This window comes from Dasypus novemcinctus, chromosome 27 (genome assembly GCF_030445035.2).
Source record: "Dasypus novemcinctus isolate mDasNov1 chromosome 27, mDasNov1.1.hap2, whole genome shotgun sequence".
NCBI classification, from domain to species: domain Eukaryota; kingdom Metazoa; phylum Chordata; class Mammalia; order Cingulata; family Dasypodidae; genus Dasypus; species Dasypus novemcinctus.
Window position 1 is genome coordinate 28,846,440 of NC_080699.1, and position 18,615 is coordinate 28,865,054.

General features: G+C 44.4%; 1 protein-coding gene, 1 long non-coding RNA gene and 2 other non-coding genes across 4 annotated transcripts in view; 1 reads left to right on the forward strand and 3 right to left on the reverse strand.

Moving 5' to 3' along the window:
- Positions 1 to 10,115: 10,115 nt before the first annotated feature.
- On the reverse strand, positions 10,116 to 15,245 carry HSPA8 (heat shock protein family A (Hsp70) member 8). The gene is made up of 9 exons (XM_004459539.4): positions 15,058 to 15,245; positions 14,109 to 14,318; positions 13,094 to 13,299; positions 12,695 to 12,847; positions 12,056 to 12,611; positions 11,640 to 11,842; positions 11,210 to 11,408; positions 10,859 to 11,091; positions 10,116 to 10,528 (listed from the first exon to the last, which is right to left on the reverse strand). The coding sequence occupies exons 1-9, from the start codon at positions 15,200 to 15,202 to the stop codon at positions 10,343 to 10,345; spliced, it is 2,091 nt and encodes a 696-aa protein (XP_004459596.3). The 5' UTR covers positions 15,203 to 15,245; the 3' UTR covers positions 10,116 to 10,342.
- Positions 10,682 to 10,773, reverse strand: LOC111764413 (small nucleolar RNA SNORD14). The gene has a single exon (XR_002797030.1). It is a non-coding gene; the product is annotated as a small nucleolar RNA SNORD14 (small nucleolar RNA).
- Positions 11,907 to 11,994, reverse strand: LOC111764409 (small nucleolar RNA SNORD14). Its single transcript, XR_002797026.1, has one exon. It is a non-coding gene; the product is annotated as a small nucleolar RNA SNORD14 (small nucleolar RNA).
- Positions 15,246 to 15,632: 387 nt separating the features above from the next.
- LOC131276313 (uncharacterized) overlaps positions 15,633 to 18,615 on the forward strand; it is a 56,550-nt gene continuing 53,567 nt past the window's right edge. The window contains exon 1 of the long non-coding RNA XR_009183801.2: positions 15,633 to 15,699. This is a non-coding gene — a long non-coding RNA (uncharacterized lncRNA). The remainder of the gene's footprint in view (positions 15,700 to 18,615) is intronic.

The window sequence follows — 18,615 nt, forward strand, 5'->3', positions numbered from 1 at the left end:
AGAAGTAACGACATTGGTCCAAGTTCTTAGAAAGGAATTATATGATTTTAAAGAAAAGCATTTTGACAGGGAAAACTTGCTGAAACTTAGGGGGATATGGTAGCCAAACACCAGAGCTCTAATTCTGCTCCATCATTCCACAAAAAGCAGGGCCTAGGCTGCATGGCAGGATAGTTATGTTAGGTGGAAGTATATTTGTTATTGCCTTTATTGGGAGATTGAGTGGTTTATGAAGTGTATGTGTACCAAGTTGACAAGGGGTGGACGGTGATAGTTAACTTTGTGTGTTAACTTGGCTAGGTTATGGTGTCCAGTTTTGGGCCAAACACTAGCCTAGATGTGGCTGTGAAAGTATTTTACAGATGTGGTTAACCTCTACAATCAACTGTAAAGGAGATTATCCTCGATAATGTGAGTGGTCCTCATCCAATCAGTTGGAGGGCTTAAGACTAAAGTAATGAAATTCTGCTGCAAGACTACTTTCTACTCCTCTCTGAGTTTCCAGCCTGCTGGCCTGCTGTACAAATTTCAAACTTGCCAGCCCATAAAATCACATGAACCAATTCCTTAAAATAAATCTCATATATCTTGTTGGTTCTGTATCTCTGGACAACTGTAATATAGTTTTCTGACCAATACAGAGTTCTGACTTTGCTCCATGATTTCCAGAGAGGCAGGGCCTAGGAGACCAGGATATAGGAATATAATAAAGACCCACTACTGGGGAGCATATGTAGCTCAGTGGTTAAGCACCTGCTTCCAATGTACAAGGTCCTGGGTTCAATTCCCAAAAAAAAAAAAAAAAAAAGACAGACAGACATGATCCCTGCCCTAGAGGATCTCACTGTCACTGTCCAGTGGTGAAGACAGTCAGGCACAGAAACATATTCAAATAATTTGAAGAGAGCTATACTCAAAGCACGATTGTATTAGGAGCACTGAGGGAGCGAGTCCTGACTTTGCCCCATAAGTTACAGATAGGGAACATCTCAGCTGGCTTTTGAAAAGTGAATATATCACCAGGTGAAAAGAAAAAGGAAGACATTCCAGACCAACAATTCCCATCCTGAGAATTTTATTTTCCCCTGGCTCTGCTTGTGTGCATTCTTCTCTGGCTATATCTGATGGCTACACCTTGAAGCACCTCTTACTACTTCGGTTTCAGGCATTTCATTTAAATCTATTTTACTCTTTTTGTATCCACCTTACTGTATACAGTTCAGTAGATGGTCATTAAGAAAATACCCCATGCAGGGAAGCAGATTTGGCCCAAAGGGGGTATCCGCCTACCACATGGGAGGTCCAAGGTTCAAACCCAGGACCTCCTGACCTGTGTGATGAGCTGGCCCATGCACAGTGCTGATGTGTACAAGGAGTGCCCTGCCACGCAGGAGTGTCCCCGCATAGGGGAGCCCCATGCGCAAGGAGTGCACCCCGTAAGGAGAGCCACCCAGCGTGAAAAAAGTGCAGCCTTCCCAGGAATGGTGCCACATACAGGGAGTGCTGACACAACAAAACGCGACACAGATTCCCGGTGCCGCTGACAAGAATACAAGTGGACACAGGACACACAGCGAATGGACACAGAGAACAGACAACTGGGGAGAAGGGGAGAGAAATAAATAAAAAATAAATCTTTAAAAGAAAAAAAAATACCACATGCAAAACTCTGAGCTGGGAGATACCAAGGTAAACCTAAATCAAAATGAGTTCCAGTGTTTACTTGCATTGATCCTCTTCCTTCATCTTGGTTTCTGCTGGCAGTTTTTTCATGAATAGATTGGCATTCTCAATAAATGCACTTGTAATAGGATTATACTAAAACCCAATTTGTTGAAAGACATTTTGAAAACCTAAAGCTAAAGCATACTTATTGGTAAAATAGTAAATGCTTTACTAAGATTGGGAACAAGCAAGAATGTTGACTCTCAACATTCTGTTTATACTTTACTAAAGGTCTTAGCTGGTGCAATAAGGAAAGGAAAAGAGAGAAAAGGTTTACAAACTGGAAAGGAAGAAATAAACCATCTCCACCTATTAGTTATGTGTATGTATATGTATAAAAAAATCCCAAAATTACTAGAAAAATTGAGTGAATTTAGCAAGATCATAGGATACATGGCAATATTTAAATTCAATATTTCAATATTTCAATTCAATTGTATTCCTACATATTAGGAGGAAATAATGAGAAAGAAATTTAAAAATAGCTCCATTTAACAATAGCATCAGAAAATAATATAATTAGGAACAAATTTAACAAAAACCTCTTCTCTTTAAGCACAAAACACTGTTGATAGAAATTATAGTAGGCCTAAAAAAATGGAGTGATGTACCATGTGCATGGATTAGGACTCAATATTATTAAGATGCTAACTCAACCCAATTTGATAAACAGTCATTGAAAATTCCAATTATAACTCAAGCAGGCTTTTTTATTGCTGAAATTGAGTTTATTTTAAAATTCATATAGAAAATCAAAGGGTCTAGAAGAACCAAATCAATCTTGAAAAAGAAGAACAAAGTTAGGGGACTCATACCACCTCATTTTAAGACTAAATTTAAAGTTATACTAATCAACCCTAATCAAACACAGATTTAACCAAAACCAACTGTTCCAATTAATCATCACTGTGTAACAGGCTGCCTTAACACAGAGACTTAAAACAATAGCCACCATTTATTTTGCTCCTGAATTTGGAGGCTAACTGGGCTCCACTGAACGGTTCTCACTTGCGGGGTCTCCTGAAGATGCCGTCAGTGGGTGGACGGGGCTTCAGACGCCTCGGTGGCTTTCTCAGTCTCGTGTTTGGCACCTGGGCTGGGTCCACGCAAACAGCTGAAGGCTGGAACAGCTCGGGCTCCTTGGGCTTCTCTACCTCTGTGTGTGATGTCCCCAAGTGGCCTCAGGGTGGCCAGACTTCTTACAGACAGCTGACGACGCCCACACTGAATGTTCCAAAAGAACCAGCTGGAAGCGGCATGACCTTAAATAATGCCGACGTGGAAGCTTCCTGATGCCATTCTCTCTGAATTCTATCCAGTGGAAGTCAGTCCCCAAGCCCACTCCATTTTCAGGAAGAGAGGAATTAGATTGCACCTTTGATGAGAAGAATGTCACAAAAGAAATTGCAGGGAAGCGGATGTGGCTCAAGTGGTTGAACACCAGCGACCCACATGGGAGGTCCCCAGTGTGGTTCCCACTGCCTCCTAAGAACAAACAAACAAACAACAAGCAAACAGAAGAAAAAAGCAACTCAGGGGAGCTGATGTGGCTCAGCAGTTAGGCGCCAGCTTCCCACATACTGGGTCCCCAGGTTCAATCCCTGGTCCCAGTACCCGAAAAAAGAAAAAAAGAAAAATTGCAGACATGTTTTCAAACCACCACACTAACCAAACAAGCGATAGGCCGGAAATAAAAAGTATTCTTGACCTACAAGAAAGCGTGGTACAAAACAAATAAACAAAACAAACAAAACAAAACACCATGGGAGGAAATGATGGAAACTGCTACCTGGGACGCTTTTTGAACTTTCCTAAAGCTCCTGATGAGCTGTATCAGCAATGGGAAGCGGGTAAGAAGACACACCTCATGCAAAGTCTTAGCCTTGCTCAACTACCCGAGGCCCCACGAACGCCTTGTACCTTCCCTCTTCACCTGCAGGCCTTTTAAACATGCTGTTCCATCAGGCTCGGATGCCCTTCCTTGCTTTCATCTGGCTACTGCCTACGGTGCTGCAGGCTCAGCTCAGGCATCTGCTCCTCAGGGAGTCCTCCTTGACCCTCAAGCCTGAGTCAAGTGCCCCTCCATGGGGTGCCACAATTCCCTTACTTTGCCGATTCTCAGCACTAATCAGTAACTTGCTGCTGTCTACTTACTTCTGGGCCCCCTCTCAGAGTTTAATCTCTTGAGGTAGTGCCTTTATTCCTTTGTATGTACAGCACCCAGCCCAGTGATGAATGCCTTACGGGGTGGGGTGGAATATTCCTGAGCTACCACAGGACTCAAAGCCGCACGAGAAAGTCGCTGCAAGATATTGCGCTATGCCCCCAGGCAAGAACTGGGCGCAGCAGTTGTAACGGAGCGATTAGCGGGTCCCTTTGTGTGGACAGCCCACACTGCCATCTGCTCAACCGTGGCCTCCCCTCCAGTCTCCCCAAATCAGCCAATTCCCCTTCCCAGGTCCTCCCTGGGAGTGGATCGACCAACTTCCCACTGAAACCACAGAAGGGGAAAAATGAGGGTCGAGAGCGGGGCGATTTGGTGGCAATAAGAGGAACGCAGCCCAGTGATGCGGACCTCGCCCTGGCCAGCCCGGCCTGGGTGGGGAAGGTTCATGGTTGATACCCATTAAAGGGCTTAATGAAATAATTATAATTCACACCCCCAGAGCATCAAAGAATCAATACAGGGAACTTTGCGCCACTCTGGGGGTGGCAGCCAGCCGGCCTCCCAGTTGGGCGCAGCAGGCAGAGCTGGTGGAGGTAAATGCAGTTGACATAGAAGTTGCATTAAAGGAGGAAAATAATAGATTAAAAGCTGCCTGGATCCTGGCGACTGGCCGTCGATATCCTTTATTCCCTATCTGGCCCCAATTCTGCCCCCTCCGTGCACTATTAGCCCAAATCGATGGGCTGTCAATTGACATCAGAGGCTGCAGCATTAATGCGAGCTCACAAAAGAAGCCCGGCCCTGTGTTATCACTTCTCTCGCTTCTAAATTACCATGTAATGCGGGCCGCAGGCGGCTTGTGACATGTTAACACTATATGCGATTTGTTGGGATTGGACTAAACATTTCATGGCTAAAGATTTCATCAGAGACTTGATGACAGGAATAAACTGCTGCCCACGGGGAAATCACTGGAAATAATAGAATTAGGCATTGTTTGGGAATCCAGGAGGGCCCATGGGCTGGGAAAAGGATGGAGGGTGGGGAGCAGCTTCCGAGAAAGAGACTGTGGGTCCCCCGAAAGAACAGGTATTTGGATTTGGTCAGGTGCTTACTTTCTAGTTTTGTGCTGGTGCTGGAGAGGGGGTACCGCCACAGTGGTAAAGAGGGAGTGCGGTTCATCACGTACTTACCAAGCACTTCTATGAGTCAGGCACAGAGCTAAATGCTCTTCATAGACTGCTTTATTCCTTCTCAAAGCAAACCAAATCATCACCCCCGTTTCACAGGTAAAGATATTGAACTTCAAAGAGAGTAACTGGGGAAGTGGATGTGGCTCAACCGATAGAGCATCTGCCTACCACATGGGAAGTCCAGGGTTCGTACCCCAGGCCTCCAGATGTGTATGGTGAGCTGGCCCACATGCAGTGCTAATGTGTGCAAGGAGTGCCCAGCCACACAGGGGTGTCCCCCACTTAGGCGAGCCCCATGCGCAAGGAGTGCACCCCCCAAGGAGAGCCACCCTGCACAGAAAAAGGGCAGCCTGCCCAGGAGTGGTGCCACACACATGGAGAGTTGACTGCAGCAAGATGATGCAACACAAAAGAGACACAGATTCCTGGTGCCGCCTCACAAGAATGCAAGCGGACACAGAAGAACACACAGTGAATGGACATGAGAGCAGACAACGGGGGCGGGGGCGAGAGAAATACATAAAATAAATCTTAAAAAAACCACAAAGAATAATTGGCTGAAATAATAATCTACCTGGAGAAACGGCAGAGCAGGTCTTTCTTAGAAACATGAAAAGTACTCAGTCAACAAACAAAAAAGCTTCTGGAGAATATTTCCAATGGTTTTTTCAAACGGTTATTTGCAGCTTGTGTACTTTTCAGTTCCATCTAATTTTTTTCACCCCCAGGGTAGGGGACGTATATCTGCCCGGTTTGAGAATTCACAGTGCCTCAAATAGAAATTTAGAGATTAGAATACAGGAAGCAGATGTGGCTGAAGTGATTGGGTGCCTCCCTTCCACATGGGAGGTCCCAGGTTTGGTTCTGGTGCCTCCTAAAAAGAAGACGAAGAGCTAGCAAGTGCAAACAAGGGGGCAGGGTGTAAATAAATAAAATAAATCTTTTTAAAAAGAAAAACATTAGTCACGTCAGGATTACTCAGTTCCTTCTCATAGTTCTTCTGTTTCTCTTACTCCTTCTTCCCAATTACCATGGCAGCACACCCACACGGGCTCTCTCCTTCTCTGGGGGAAAGCCAGCTCTTGAGACCTGTTTTTTGTTTTGTGCTTTGTTTTGTTTTTTCTTTAAAAAAAAAATAAACCATATTGAGATATGATTCACATACCACACAATCTATCCATTGAAAGTGCACAATTCAGTATTTTTTAGTATTTTCAAACAATTGTGCAACCATCACCACAATCAACTTAAGAACTTTTGTCACTACCGAACAAAACCCCCTTTCATGTAAATAGAATCATACAATATGCAATCTTTTGTGACTGGCTTCTTTGAGCATACCATTTTCAAGGTTTATTCATGCTGTACCATGAATCAGCACTTCATTCCTTTTTAAGGCTGAAAAATGTTCCATTAACACATTTCATTTATCCATTTACCATTTGATGGCTACTGGAGTTATTGCCTTTTTTTCTTTTTTTGCTACTAATGAATAATACTGCCGTGAACATCCATATTACAAGATTTTGTGTGGATATGTTTTGATGTCACTTGAATACTTATGTAGGACTGGAATTATCAGGTGATACGTTAATTCTGTTTAACTTTGAGGAAACACCAGACTCTGTTCCACAATGGCTGTACCATTTTACATTCCCATCAACAATGAATGAAGATTTCTATTCCTCATCACTTATTTTCCATTTCTAAAATAATAGCTAACCTACTGGGTGTGAAGCGGTATCTTATTCTGGTTTTGAGCTGTATTTTGCCGATGGCTAATGGTGGTGAGCATCTTGTCATGTGCTTATGGGCCATTTGTGTATCTTCCTCCATTTTAAAAATTGGGTTGACTATATCATTGAGTTGTAAGAGTTCTTTACATCGCCTACATCTGAGTTCCTTCTCAGATTCATGATTTACAAGTACTCTGTCCAATTCTGAATTTCTTTTTGCACTTTCTTGATGGTGACCTTTGAAGCACCTAAGTTTTTTTTTCTGAAGTCCTATTTGTTTCACTTTTTATTTGTGCTTTTTGTGTTCTACCTAAGAAACCCCTGCCTAATATAAGATTTGCAGGTTCAGAAGGCTCTGGGACTAGCTGCATTCTCAGAATTTCTGTGCTGTACCCCGGTTTCTTAGGACAGCCCCCAGCTGCACTGCCTGGGCTCCCCCCTCACTCCAGGCATGGCTCAGATCTCAGAGGCAATCCAAAAACATCAGGTAACCTTAGCCTCGTCAAGGATTTCAGGAGTTCAGTTATTTTCAACTTCCATTTGGCCAGAGGTGCTCCAAGTTTAGTCATGTCCTCCCTCTCTTAACTCTAATGGCTCCCCCACTCTGCGAGGCCCAACACTAGCCGAAATCTGCAGGGAGTCTGAGCTCATCAAGCCAGCCACTCTCCCCTCCAGAGCCGTGACCGTGGCCGCGCCCGAAGGGGGACCCACTCTGCCACTACCCTCTTGAATGCCTGCTCCACCTTGCATTTTTTTAGGAAGTGTCAGGACTTGAACCCAAAACCTCTTACATGGGAAGCAGGTGCTGAACCACTGAGCTACATCCCCTCCCCAGTGACAGTTGGTTTTTTCATGTTTGTTTTTATAGCCAATACCGGGGATTCTAACCCAGGACCTCACGTGGGGAACAGGCAATCACTTGAGCAACATCTGCTCCCCTCCTTTTATTCATTCATCTGTTTGGTGAATAGTATTTCCAGGACCGTGGAACGATGTGTGATATAATATATGTGATATGCCTGCGTTCTCGAGGTTTGCTGGGGAATTCAGGCATTTCATACCCGTGGGACGAGTCTCAGATGTAGACCTCCGCGGGAGGGGTGAAGGGGAGGGAATAACATGGGTATTTAACAAATGGGTCAGGAAAAGCTAGCTGCTCTTCCCACAGAAACTTTCTTTTAGCCCTTTATATTCCAAAACTCTGGGTGTACCCATCCTGAGTATTTTAAGACATATACTCAAACCCTACATGCCAGTATGGCACTTGTTTTGCCCGGAGTAGAATGTGAACGTGGATATATGGAGACACCTGCCTTCCTCTCTCAGCATTTGCTGTTTCCAGTTGGTCAGTTGTGAAACACAAAGCTCAGATCTTAACAGAACGTTCCAGCCGCTTCCCCCAGCTACCCTGGTAGTCCTTTTATAAATAGCTACTGCCATCTAGTGAACAAAGATGTCTTTACACCCATATACAAATTAAAATTCTCAACCCTTCCCATTCATTTCCTACCAATCACGTCATTCCACTTTAAACCCAAAAAGGCTACTTTTCCTAGAAGAGCACAGGGTCTGGAACATTACAGGCACTCGAGTTCAAGCAAGGGACTGTTTGCAGACACTCTATCATTCTATTTTACATATATACTTTTTAAAGTACATAAATGTTGTACATTGTTGGGAATAACTTGATTGCTATGGCTTTTCAAACCAAGATAACCCCCTTAGTAGTCTAAAAATGTAATTATTACTGTTGTAAACTTGAGAACCATGGTAATAAAAATGCAGTTTAAGACTATCAGTTAAAACACTTATATACTCACGTTATTGCCAAGTAAGCTGAGCAGAAATCAGCATTTAACCATAAAAATCAGACTTAGGGATTAAGTAGCTTTGGTCCCCATTCCCAATCCACTGTGCAAATTTGAGAACCACCTTGCTTCCTTAAAGCCACAGCTCCCTTACAGGAATTCATGCAAAAATGGCTTCTTGCCATTTTCCCCCCTCATCTGCACAGCAAACCCATATAGCCATTCTTCCATTATAACATACTCTGGAGTCAGATGAGATTACACCAAGCAAATGCCACAAATTCAAGTGGGTATACTATCACTAGCCGGTTTTCCGCCTTTCTTTAATAACCAACACTTAGGGTACTTTTTCAGGCTTTCCCACAATAATCATAAAGGTGGTACACTTTGCAAGTTTTAATTCTTGACTACACTCTCCTGGCTTAACAGTTTTGAGGCAGAAACAAGCCTTAAAACTAGCTTTTGCAGCCAATTCCCTCAATCTGGGTTTAGTCAGCAGGAACCTAACAAAATTAGGCAAATTAAAAACCACGTTGATTTTTGAGCCACTGGGAACTCTTTTCTCCAGACTTCTACTTGCTAAAATGTACATCTGCAAATATATATACCCGAAGTACTGAGAAAGCCAATGACAGTGAACCCAAATAGGTAATTTCAGGATGTTGGGATGCTAAGTATTTATTTAGCAGTGTACTGACTACAAAATGCCCTTGATTTCTAAAAAGAATTCCTCCCCAGTAAGCTTGGATTGGAATTCATACTCTATTCTTGGATATACTACACTCAAGAGTTGACAATTTGCTTCACAATTTTCCTTTGCAAGCAACACTCAGGGTTGAGGGAAGTGTACCACAATTTTGAATGCCCAGACCCCTTCCCTGGCTGTAAAATTGAGGCTTGAAAGTTACCAGGCCACCCAAGAACCAAGTTTTGTGAAGGTTAAAGGGAGATCTGCGTCTGCTCTGAGCAATCATTTTTCTCAAAAGCAATACTTGACTTGCCCAGCAGGTGGCAGGCTAGCACACCACCAGGCTTATCTACGGAAGTCTAATCCTTTCCTAGCCCAAATTTCTGACCCAGCCCCCACCCATGGAAACCACTCCGAGGTCTTTGAAGGAACAACTTTCCCCTAAGAGCCACCTTTGTTAATACTTGAAAAAAAAAAAAAAAGTCTTGGGAAACTTTCCTTTGTTTTTAACTGCCCTCACTTTGTTCAGCCACCAAATGAAACCCGAAGCCCTTCCCCCTCTTAACACTTAAGTCATTTGCCAGCACTGGGTAACCTATTTCAGTGCTTACTCCTAAAGTATCAATGCTGCCCAGCTTACCTCTCATAGACTAGGAAGATGCTTAGAACTACATCTTAATCTATAAACCTGTAGCTTTTTAAAGTATGTAGTATTTTGATTACTGTCCTGTGACTCAAACAGGAAAGGGAAACCCAACCCTGTAACCCATTGCTGCCTTTTAAACATAAACGCGACAATTTTATGGTGCCAATTTTAAATAGATTTATTCAAGACATTGCATTTTTCACTTACAATACAGTGCTATAAAGTGCAATGTAATTTCCTTTCACTGTACACATTCCATAGTCAAGTACTGAGAATGCCCAGAATTTTGTATAGCAGCTAGACTTTAAACTGCCGCAGTATTTGCTACAAATTTGGGTCCTTCAATTTACTGTAATAATGCTAAGGTATGTATGCTGATTTAATCAACCTCTTCAATGGTGGGTCCAGAAGAGGCGCCACCAGACGGAGGTGCTCCACCACCAGGGAAGCCCCCAGGCATTCCCCCTGGCATGCCTCCTGCACTCTGGTACAGCTTGGTAATGATGGGATTGCAGACTTTCTCCAGCTCTTTCTGCTGATGTTCAAATTCTTCCTTCTCTGCAGTCTGGGAGAAAGAAAACAATGTTTTATTAGCAAATATTTTCCTCCCACACATCTAGAACCTTTCCTAGGACACATGCTCGATATAACCTTGTACATTAAGAGCCTAGGTTAAGATAATAGAAAGCAAAGCCTTGGCTACTCCATGAAACCTTGGTCACTCAGACATCCAAGGAAGGAAGCTACCTATGCCAACACAAGTTAAATTCTGGTGGAAACTGCGAATGTTTGGGCAATTCATCACTGTGACCCTCTTTAAGTCCAGTTAAGGTTTTGCTGAGACCATACACACCCTCACCCCTTCCCCATTTCATGTTTGCTAGAAATTACCAACCTGATTCTTATCCAGCCAATTGATGATTTCATTACACTTATCAAGAATCTTTTGCTTGTCTTCATCATTGATCTTGCCCTGAAGTTTCTCATCTTCAACTGTTGCTTTCATGTTAAATGCATAGGACTCAAGCGAATTCTTAGAGGACACCTTATCCCTCTGCTTCTCATCTTCGGCTTTGTACTTCTCAGCTTCCTGGACCATGCGTTCAATGTCTTCTTTGCTCAAACGGCCTAGAGATATAACAGATCTTTTTCAAGGTCAGGTCTTAATAAGTAACCTATAGCCTGGGTAGTAGAAATTTACAGCTGGAAATACTGTAACCTTTTACTAGTTTGTACCCAAGCTTACCCTTGTCGTTAGTGATGGTAATCTTGTTCTCTTTTCCTGTACTCTTATCCACAGCAGACACATTGAGGATACCATTGGCATCAATATCAAAGGTGACTTCAATCTGAGGAACACCACGGGGGGCAGGTGGTATCCCTGTAAGTTCAAACTTGCCAAGCAGATTGTTATCCTTGGTCATGGCACGCTCACCTTCATAAACCTTAAGAGGAAAGAGCAGATGGTAAAGGTTTAAGGTTTCTGTGTCACACACACCCAAAAGCCTTATTACGTAAGGTCAAGTTAGGGAAGACTAGTCGCTCAGACATCCAAGGAAGGAATTAGCCAACACGCGTCTTAAGACTTCTAGTGGAAACTACGAATGGTTTTGGAATCCATCATCACAGCAGAGCAAGCCTTCCCCAGTCTTGTGAGGTAAATATGGAAAACAGACCTGAATAAGCACACCAGGCTGGTTGTCAGAGTATGTAGTGAAGGTCTGTGTCTGCTTGGTGGGAATGGTGGTATTGCGCTTGATGAGGACAGTCATAACTCCACCAGCTGTTTCGATTCCAAGGGAAAGAGGAGTGACATCCAGGAGCAGCAAATCTTGAACATTTTCAGATTTGTCTCCAGAGAGGATGGCTGCCTGGACAGCTAGAAAAAAAACTCATGTTACAAAAATGCATTTCAACTACCGATCTTATTAACAAACCCAAAATCGCTCAGACATCCAAGGAAGTTTGGGCCATCATTAGCCAAGCTTTTGGTGGAAACTACGAATGTTTAGGAATCAATCATCACAGCGAGTTAGCTTAGATCTCAAAGAGACTGCCAGTTTAGTTAAAGCCACCCTAATAGTCATGTTACCTGCACCATAAGCAACAGCCTCATCAGGGTTGATGCTCTTGTTCAGTTCTTTCCCATTGAAGAAATCCTGGAGAAGTTTCTGAATCTTGGGGATACGAGTAGAACCTCCCACCAGGACGATATCGTGGATCTGCGATTTATCTAGCTTGGCATCCCTAAGGGCCTTCTCCACTGGGTCCAGAGTGCCCCGGAAGAGGTCAGCATTCAATTCTTCAAACCGGGCACGGGTAATGGAGGTGTAGAAGTCGATTCCTTCATAGAGGGAATCAATCTCAATACTGGCCTGGGTACTGGAAGAGAGGGTGCGCTTAGCTCGTTCACAGGCAGTACGGAGGCGGCGGACAGCTCTCTTGTTCTCACTAATGTCCTTCTTATGCTTGCGCTTGAATTCAGCAATAAAATGGTTGACCATTCGGTTGTCGAAGTCTTCTCCACCTAAGTGAGTGTCTCCAGCTGTAGATTTGACCTCAAAAATACCATCTTCAATAGTGAGGATCGACACATCGAAAGTGCCACCTCCCAAGTCAAAGATGAGCACATTTCTTTCAGCGCCAACCTGTCATTACAAAAGGCGTATTAAAATCTTGCTAAGTTGAGGATGTCTCGTGAATTAACCTCAACTTTGCATCAAATACATACCTTTTTGTCTAAGCCGTAAGCAATAGCAGCAGCAGTTGGTTCATTGATGATTCTGAGTACATTGAGGCCAGCAATGGTTCCAGCATCTTTGGTGGCCTGACGCTGAGAGTCGTTGAAATAAGCTGGCACCGTGACAACAGCATTGGTAACAGTCTAATAATAAACAAAACTACAGTCAGTAAATAACCATCAATAGCTGTTGGGGCATGCACTGGCCAAGACCGAAGAAAAAAACTAAAGCACAAAATTCTAGTGGTACACCATTTCACAGCTCCACAGCTTTGAACCCCCTTCTAGGTCCCACAGGCCAAAGCCAAGTGTGGTATGTGTGCTAGTGCAGGGAAACTGGTGCATACAGTGCCACCTCCAGCTTGATCTGCCCCTGTGGTGAGCTCTCACCTTGCCAAGATAGGCTTCTGCGATTTCCTTCATCTTTGTCAGAACCATAGAGGATACCTCCTCTGGATAGAAACTTTTTGTCTCGCCCTTGTATTCTACTTGGACCTTGGGTCTGCCGGCATCATTCACCACCACAAAGGGCCAATGTTTCATATCAGACTGGACAACAGCATCATCAAATCTACGTCCAATCAGACGTTTGGCATCTGAAAAACGACCAAATTCCCATTACCTGGATCGTACTACAAACTTCCAATAAAGACCCAACCACACATTACTTTAGATACCAAGATCACAAATGTGCCTAAGCAAACTTAAGTTCATAGTAAGTGAATCTGACTGATACATAGCCAAAGGCTCACCACACCAAGTTAACATTCTGGTTTCAAATTCTAAGCCAGTGAGAAAAATGTAGCCATTTAAAAGTACTACTCAGGGATGGGGATTTTCTTTTTGGAGTAATGAATTGTCCTAAAGTTTTTTTTTGAGGTGATAAATGTACAACATTGTGATTACATTAAAAGCCCTTAATTACCCACTTTAGATACATCGTATGATGTGAATATATCTGAAAACTCCTTAATTCTGCAAGAATAACCATTAAAGCTACGTACAGTAGTAGCGTATGGAAGCACAATGTTATTGAAACAGAAATCTTCTACATAACTAGCGATAAATGCAGGACTGTGATTATACTAAATACCATGACTGTATACTCCTAATGAGATAGCTGCCAGTAACATGTATACATAAAACATCTTTTTAAAAAAACAAATTAGTCAATGAAGAAAAATTATTCTTAAATCCACACTAAGATATGAGATGGCCTATTATACTGACAAATCAAAACTAATTACGGCTTTTTTAACCTTTTGCAAAAAAAAAAAACCAAACTAAAAAACTTTTCCCAAGTTCTTTTTCTATTAAGACATTTCAATTTCAAATTACGGACAGCACATCCTCCCCTCGCCCCACCCCCCCGAATCCACACGTGCATTTACTTAAAATGGCTCACCAAAAACCGTGTTGGTGGGATTCATTGCAACTTGATTCTTAGCAGCATCACCGATCAATCGTTCGGTATCAGTAAAAGCGACATAGCTTGGAGTAGTTCGGTTTCCCTGATCATTGGCAATTATTTCCACTTTTCCGTGCTGGAAGACACCCACACAAGAGTAGGTGGTGCCAAGATCAATGCCGACCGCAGGTCCCTTAGACATGGTTGCTGCAGGGGAAAAAAAGGCGATTTTAAAACAAAACGACTTTTTTAAAACGTTTACCTGTTTGTTTCCTTTGCAAGGCTTTTCAAAGCAGACCACAAGGTCCGACCTTCCAACTATGCTCTTCCACCCCTTCCCCCGCCCCTTCTACGAAAAGGGCACGGGAGCGTGTCAGCGGCAGTAATGCCGCAAGAGAGGACACTGTGCCAACGGACGGAGGCCGCCCCGGACTGACGGAAATGCCGAGGATCTGCGCTGTCGACGAGCACGAGGCCTCAAGTCGGAAGCAAGGCCTCACCCCCTCCCCGCACCCCTGCGCTCCCGGCGCGAATGCAGCTCAATGGAACCAGACAGAATGCGCCTTCTGCTTTGACTACACGGGATGTTTCCACGCCTAAAGGTGTGCCAAGGATGGCTTCTGTTAAAGAATCAACCTAGAAAGACCCGAACTAGGAGAAAAATCGAGCAAAGGCCACCCTTATAAAGGCAGTGGCCGGCTCTACCGCCCCGCGCGCCCGGAAAGCGGATGCGGTAACCTCAACACGCGGCCACCCCGGGAGACATATCCTGCCTGCTCTGCCCGTCCTTCCCTCCTACCCACCCCAGGGGAAGCCGCCATCCCGATCAGCAAAATTGCCCAATGCCTTGCAAATTAAATTCTCAGGGAGGAAACCCGACTTGGGCCCCGGTTGCACGCTCACCCAGTAATAACCACCGGCTTCAGCTAAAGCACAGCCAACTTACCTTTGGATAGGCCCGACTTTTGATAAATAGCAGCAACCCCGCAAGCCGATTTCGCATTCAATGAGACCGGTTTCCGCCCGCCACCCTGTCTCTTATACCCCGTCTCAGAACCTTCCAGAAGGGGCCCACCCCTCCCGTTGCCCATCACGGCTTCCCCGACCAATGGGCGCCCGTCTGCCTCTACAAGCCCCAATGACTCTCCAGGCTCTACCCTTCGGGCCTCACCCCCTCCCGCCCCCATCCGACCCCGCCTCGCGATGACGCACTCACCGCAGCGTTCTGGAACTTTCAATCTCGCCCCCGCTCACCGAACCGCCCCGGGGAAAGGGAGGGCGGGGCCAGAAGGAGCCCGCGCGCGGGAGTCCTCAGTCACCCCAGACGGAAGTGGTTGGGGGTGGGGAGGAACTAGGACGGCTGCCCCGAGTGCGCATGCGTTACCAGAACGTGGCGGGAGGGGCCGGAAGGAGGAGGAGAGAGAGGGGCGGGCAAACTCAGAACCAACCAATGATATCCCCAGTAGCCGCACTCGTGGCCCGTGCGGAAGCAGGAGAGGAAGAGCGCAAGGACTGAAGGGAGGGGCCCGGGCGCCGGGTGCTCTGCCAGAGAAGACGGAAGTGGGGCGAGGACAAAATGGCCTCGAAGGTTGTTGCACCCCTCCCCCACCCGTGTCTGCATTCTTTCCCCCTACCCTTACCCCGGGATTGAAGATGGTCCTTTCGGTGCTCCCAGGCTCACATGTCGCTAACGTGGCTTTGGGCTTAGGGCTTAGCGGGAGGGGCAGAGATGAAGGTTCTGGTTTTAGGGCGCAACTAGAGTAACTTGCCCAGGGGCACCCAGATCCGGAGTAGGTGGCTGGTCGCTGGGCCGCGGCGGGGTCTGTCCTCCGCTTCTGCGCTGGGTGGGGCAGTTCTGCGAGGTGTCAGACCGGCTAGCTGGAGCAGGCCTCAGCACCCTCGTTTCGCAATGGCAGCTGGAGGTCGGCAGCCTCCAACGCAGAGAGGATTGAGGAACTAGATTTCTCAGAAACCCCAGGGCCGACTCTGTCTGGACCCTCGGCGAAATAAATGACCGAAATTTCCTCTCCGAGCGGGAACCCCTGCTCTCCTCCAACCTCCGAGAACAGATCTTGGATTCTTGGTCGAGTCCCTCCCCCACTCACCCAAGCCCCACAGTTTTTAGTTTTTTGTAAAAGAAAAAAGGGTAGCGGGCTTTTTCCGCGTTAGAAATCCTGGTTTCCAGTCGTCTCTGTGTCCTTGGTTTAGACTTCTGGCCCTCCCTCCCCCTCTGTTTCCCCCTGGTAACCCGAAGTAATCCTTCCTGCCTTGACTTTTTGCTAAAAACTAAAAGAACATGCAGAGCGCTTTGAAAACATTGCGTTTAATGAGTTAGTGTATAAAACAGTGGCTCCTAAAACTAAATTGTGCATGGTGGCCGGCGTTTGGGACCTTGTCATTCAAAGAGCCTCTCAGTGCCTTGAACGCTATCCAAACTATGTCCTTTCAAGTAGGCAGGGAAGTAATCCCGTTTAACAGACAGGGGTAAAGGTTTTAAAGGTTACCCTAACAACTTTTAGTAGCAGGGATGGGATTGCTGTCTCCAGACCGGAGGAAAGAGTTGGTCAGAGAAGGGGAGGACATCTTGTCCTTGTCAAAGTGAAAGAAAACCTAGGAACAGGCCCGGCATATGAAGAATTTTCTTGTTATTTGCCTTTTTAGGGGAATGTTGGCTTGGCGTTCCACGAAACTACATACTTAGCTTCTCCCAGGAGTTAATTCTGTGTGATGCTTTACAGCATACAGTGTACAGAGTGCTTTCATTTGCTACTTAGTCATCACAACAATCCTTTGAGTAATACGTTATTCATTGCTGTATCAAGGGAAACATGAGGCTCAGAGGTATTAAGTTATTTGCTAGAAAATATACATTTGGTTAAGTTAGAGTCAAAGCTAGAGCTTCTGATTTCAGACTCCTTGGTCCTTTTGTTAATTACAGTGTATTTTCCTTTTTAGAAAACACTTTACTCCAGCTCTAGAAAGAGGAAATACGGAGTGGGACGCTCCTTTCAGTTTTCCTCCTCTCTACAATCCTTTTCCCACCCAAGAGCCTGAAGCTTGTCAAGTACAGTCTCTGAACTACACCCTACGTTTTGTTTCTCTGTGACTAACCCTTTAACTACATGCGTGTTATCTGCTGAGGCAATGGAAAACAGAACTTGATATCAAATCCTGAAGTCTTGGAAACCTTGCTAATGCTAGTTTGGAGGGACCCACCCAGTAAGCTACTGTTGGCCTTTTAATCTTTCTGATTAAAAAAGGCGGAACAGTAACCTCTGGTGACTTTCAAAATGAGTTCCAGGACTTGGACTATGTTCTTATTAAATGGAATGATTCAGAGTTTATGTATTTTGTGAAAGCTCAGAATGTGACATAGGTCCTGTCTCCACCCCTTTAAACACAGGGGATTTCAAACAGCATGTTTATTCAGGATCTAAAGGTTTGGGTGTGTGAGACTGCAATGGAAGAGTTTCTGACTCCTTCATTGCCGGGAATAAGGATAATGATTTGCATTTTTGTAAGCCTGTCCCATACCCAGTGCTCTTCCAAGCACTGTACATATATATTACCTTATTTAATTCTCACCACAGATCTATGAGGTAGCAGCTATAATCCCCATTTTGTAGATGAGGACACTGAAGCACAGAAAGGTTAAGTGACTTACCCGAAGCACAGATTGTGAAACTTGGGGCTCAAACCTAGATGGTTTTGCTACAGAGTCTGATTTTCGGACAGTGTTTTCTGCTATCTCCTACATCAACATTTATATGAAGATGAAATCAGATTAAAATGAAAACTGGATGGTATGGCTTCTGCAGTCTCTCATAACCCTTAAGGTTCTCCCAGACTGTGGTCTGCCTCTGGAGTCCCTTGGTCCATAAGGGTTCATTCTTGCTTATTTGCTGCAAACAATAATAGGCTCTGGGTTGTTGTGAGGATTAAATACAATAACATGTAACATACCTAATACTTTGCCTGGTATAAGGTCCAATTCCTTTCCTTTTCCCTGGAATTCTTAAGTCTGTGAATATCAGAAGGTCCAAATTTGTTTTTGTTTTTTTAAAAAATCAGATTCTTAATTATATCCAAAACCCATAAAATATAAAGAACCACTACTATATTATTTTACATTCAAAGCCAATGTGATAAGGAATATAAAATTATGTGAAACAGGCTGGCACACGGTTTATTTTGGGGGAGGTGGAGGATGGGAGAATGCAGATAGGAGCTGATTAGATTTAGAATGAAAGTCTCTTGGGGGATGGTTTCTGAATAGAGCCACCAAATTCTCCAAAGTTTCGAGAGAATGGGAAGAAGTCTGGCCTAGAATAAGAGAGAATGTACTAAGGTTTCACTTAATGGTAATTACTGATTGTGAAATGAGTATTAGAGTTAATTGAAGAAACTTCTAAATAGATAGACTTGCTATCATGCAAATGGCAAATTAAGAGTAGAAAGCCCTTTTAGTTTTTTTTCTTTCTGAAAGAGTTGATATTTAGGATTC

Bases quoted from the DNA above. Each gene is read 5' to 3' on its own strand.
- HSPA8 (XM_004459539.4), bottom strand. From the start codon at position 15,202: ATGGGCAACGGGAGGGGTGGGCCCCTTCTGGAAGGTTCTGAGACGGGG. The intron at 14,319-15,057 runs GTAAGTTGGCTG...TTTCCCCTGCAG, and splicing joins AAAGTCGGGCCTATCCAAAG to CAACCATGTCTAAGGGACCT. The intron at 11,843-12,055 runs GTAACATGACTA...TTTTTTTTCTAG, and splicing joins GGCTGTTGCTTATGGTGCAG to CTGTCCAGGCAGCCATCCTC.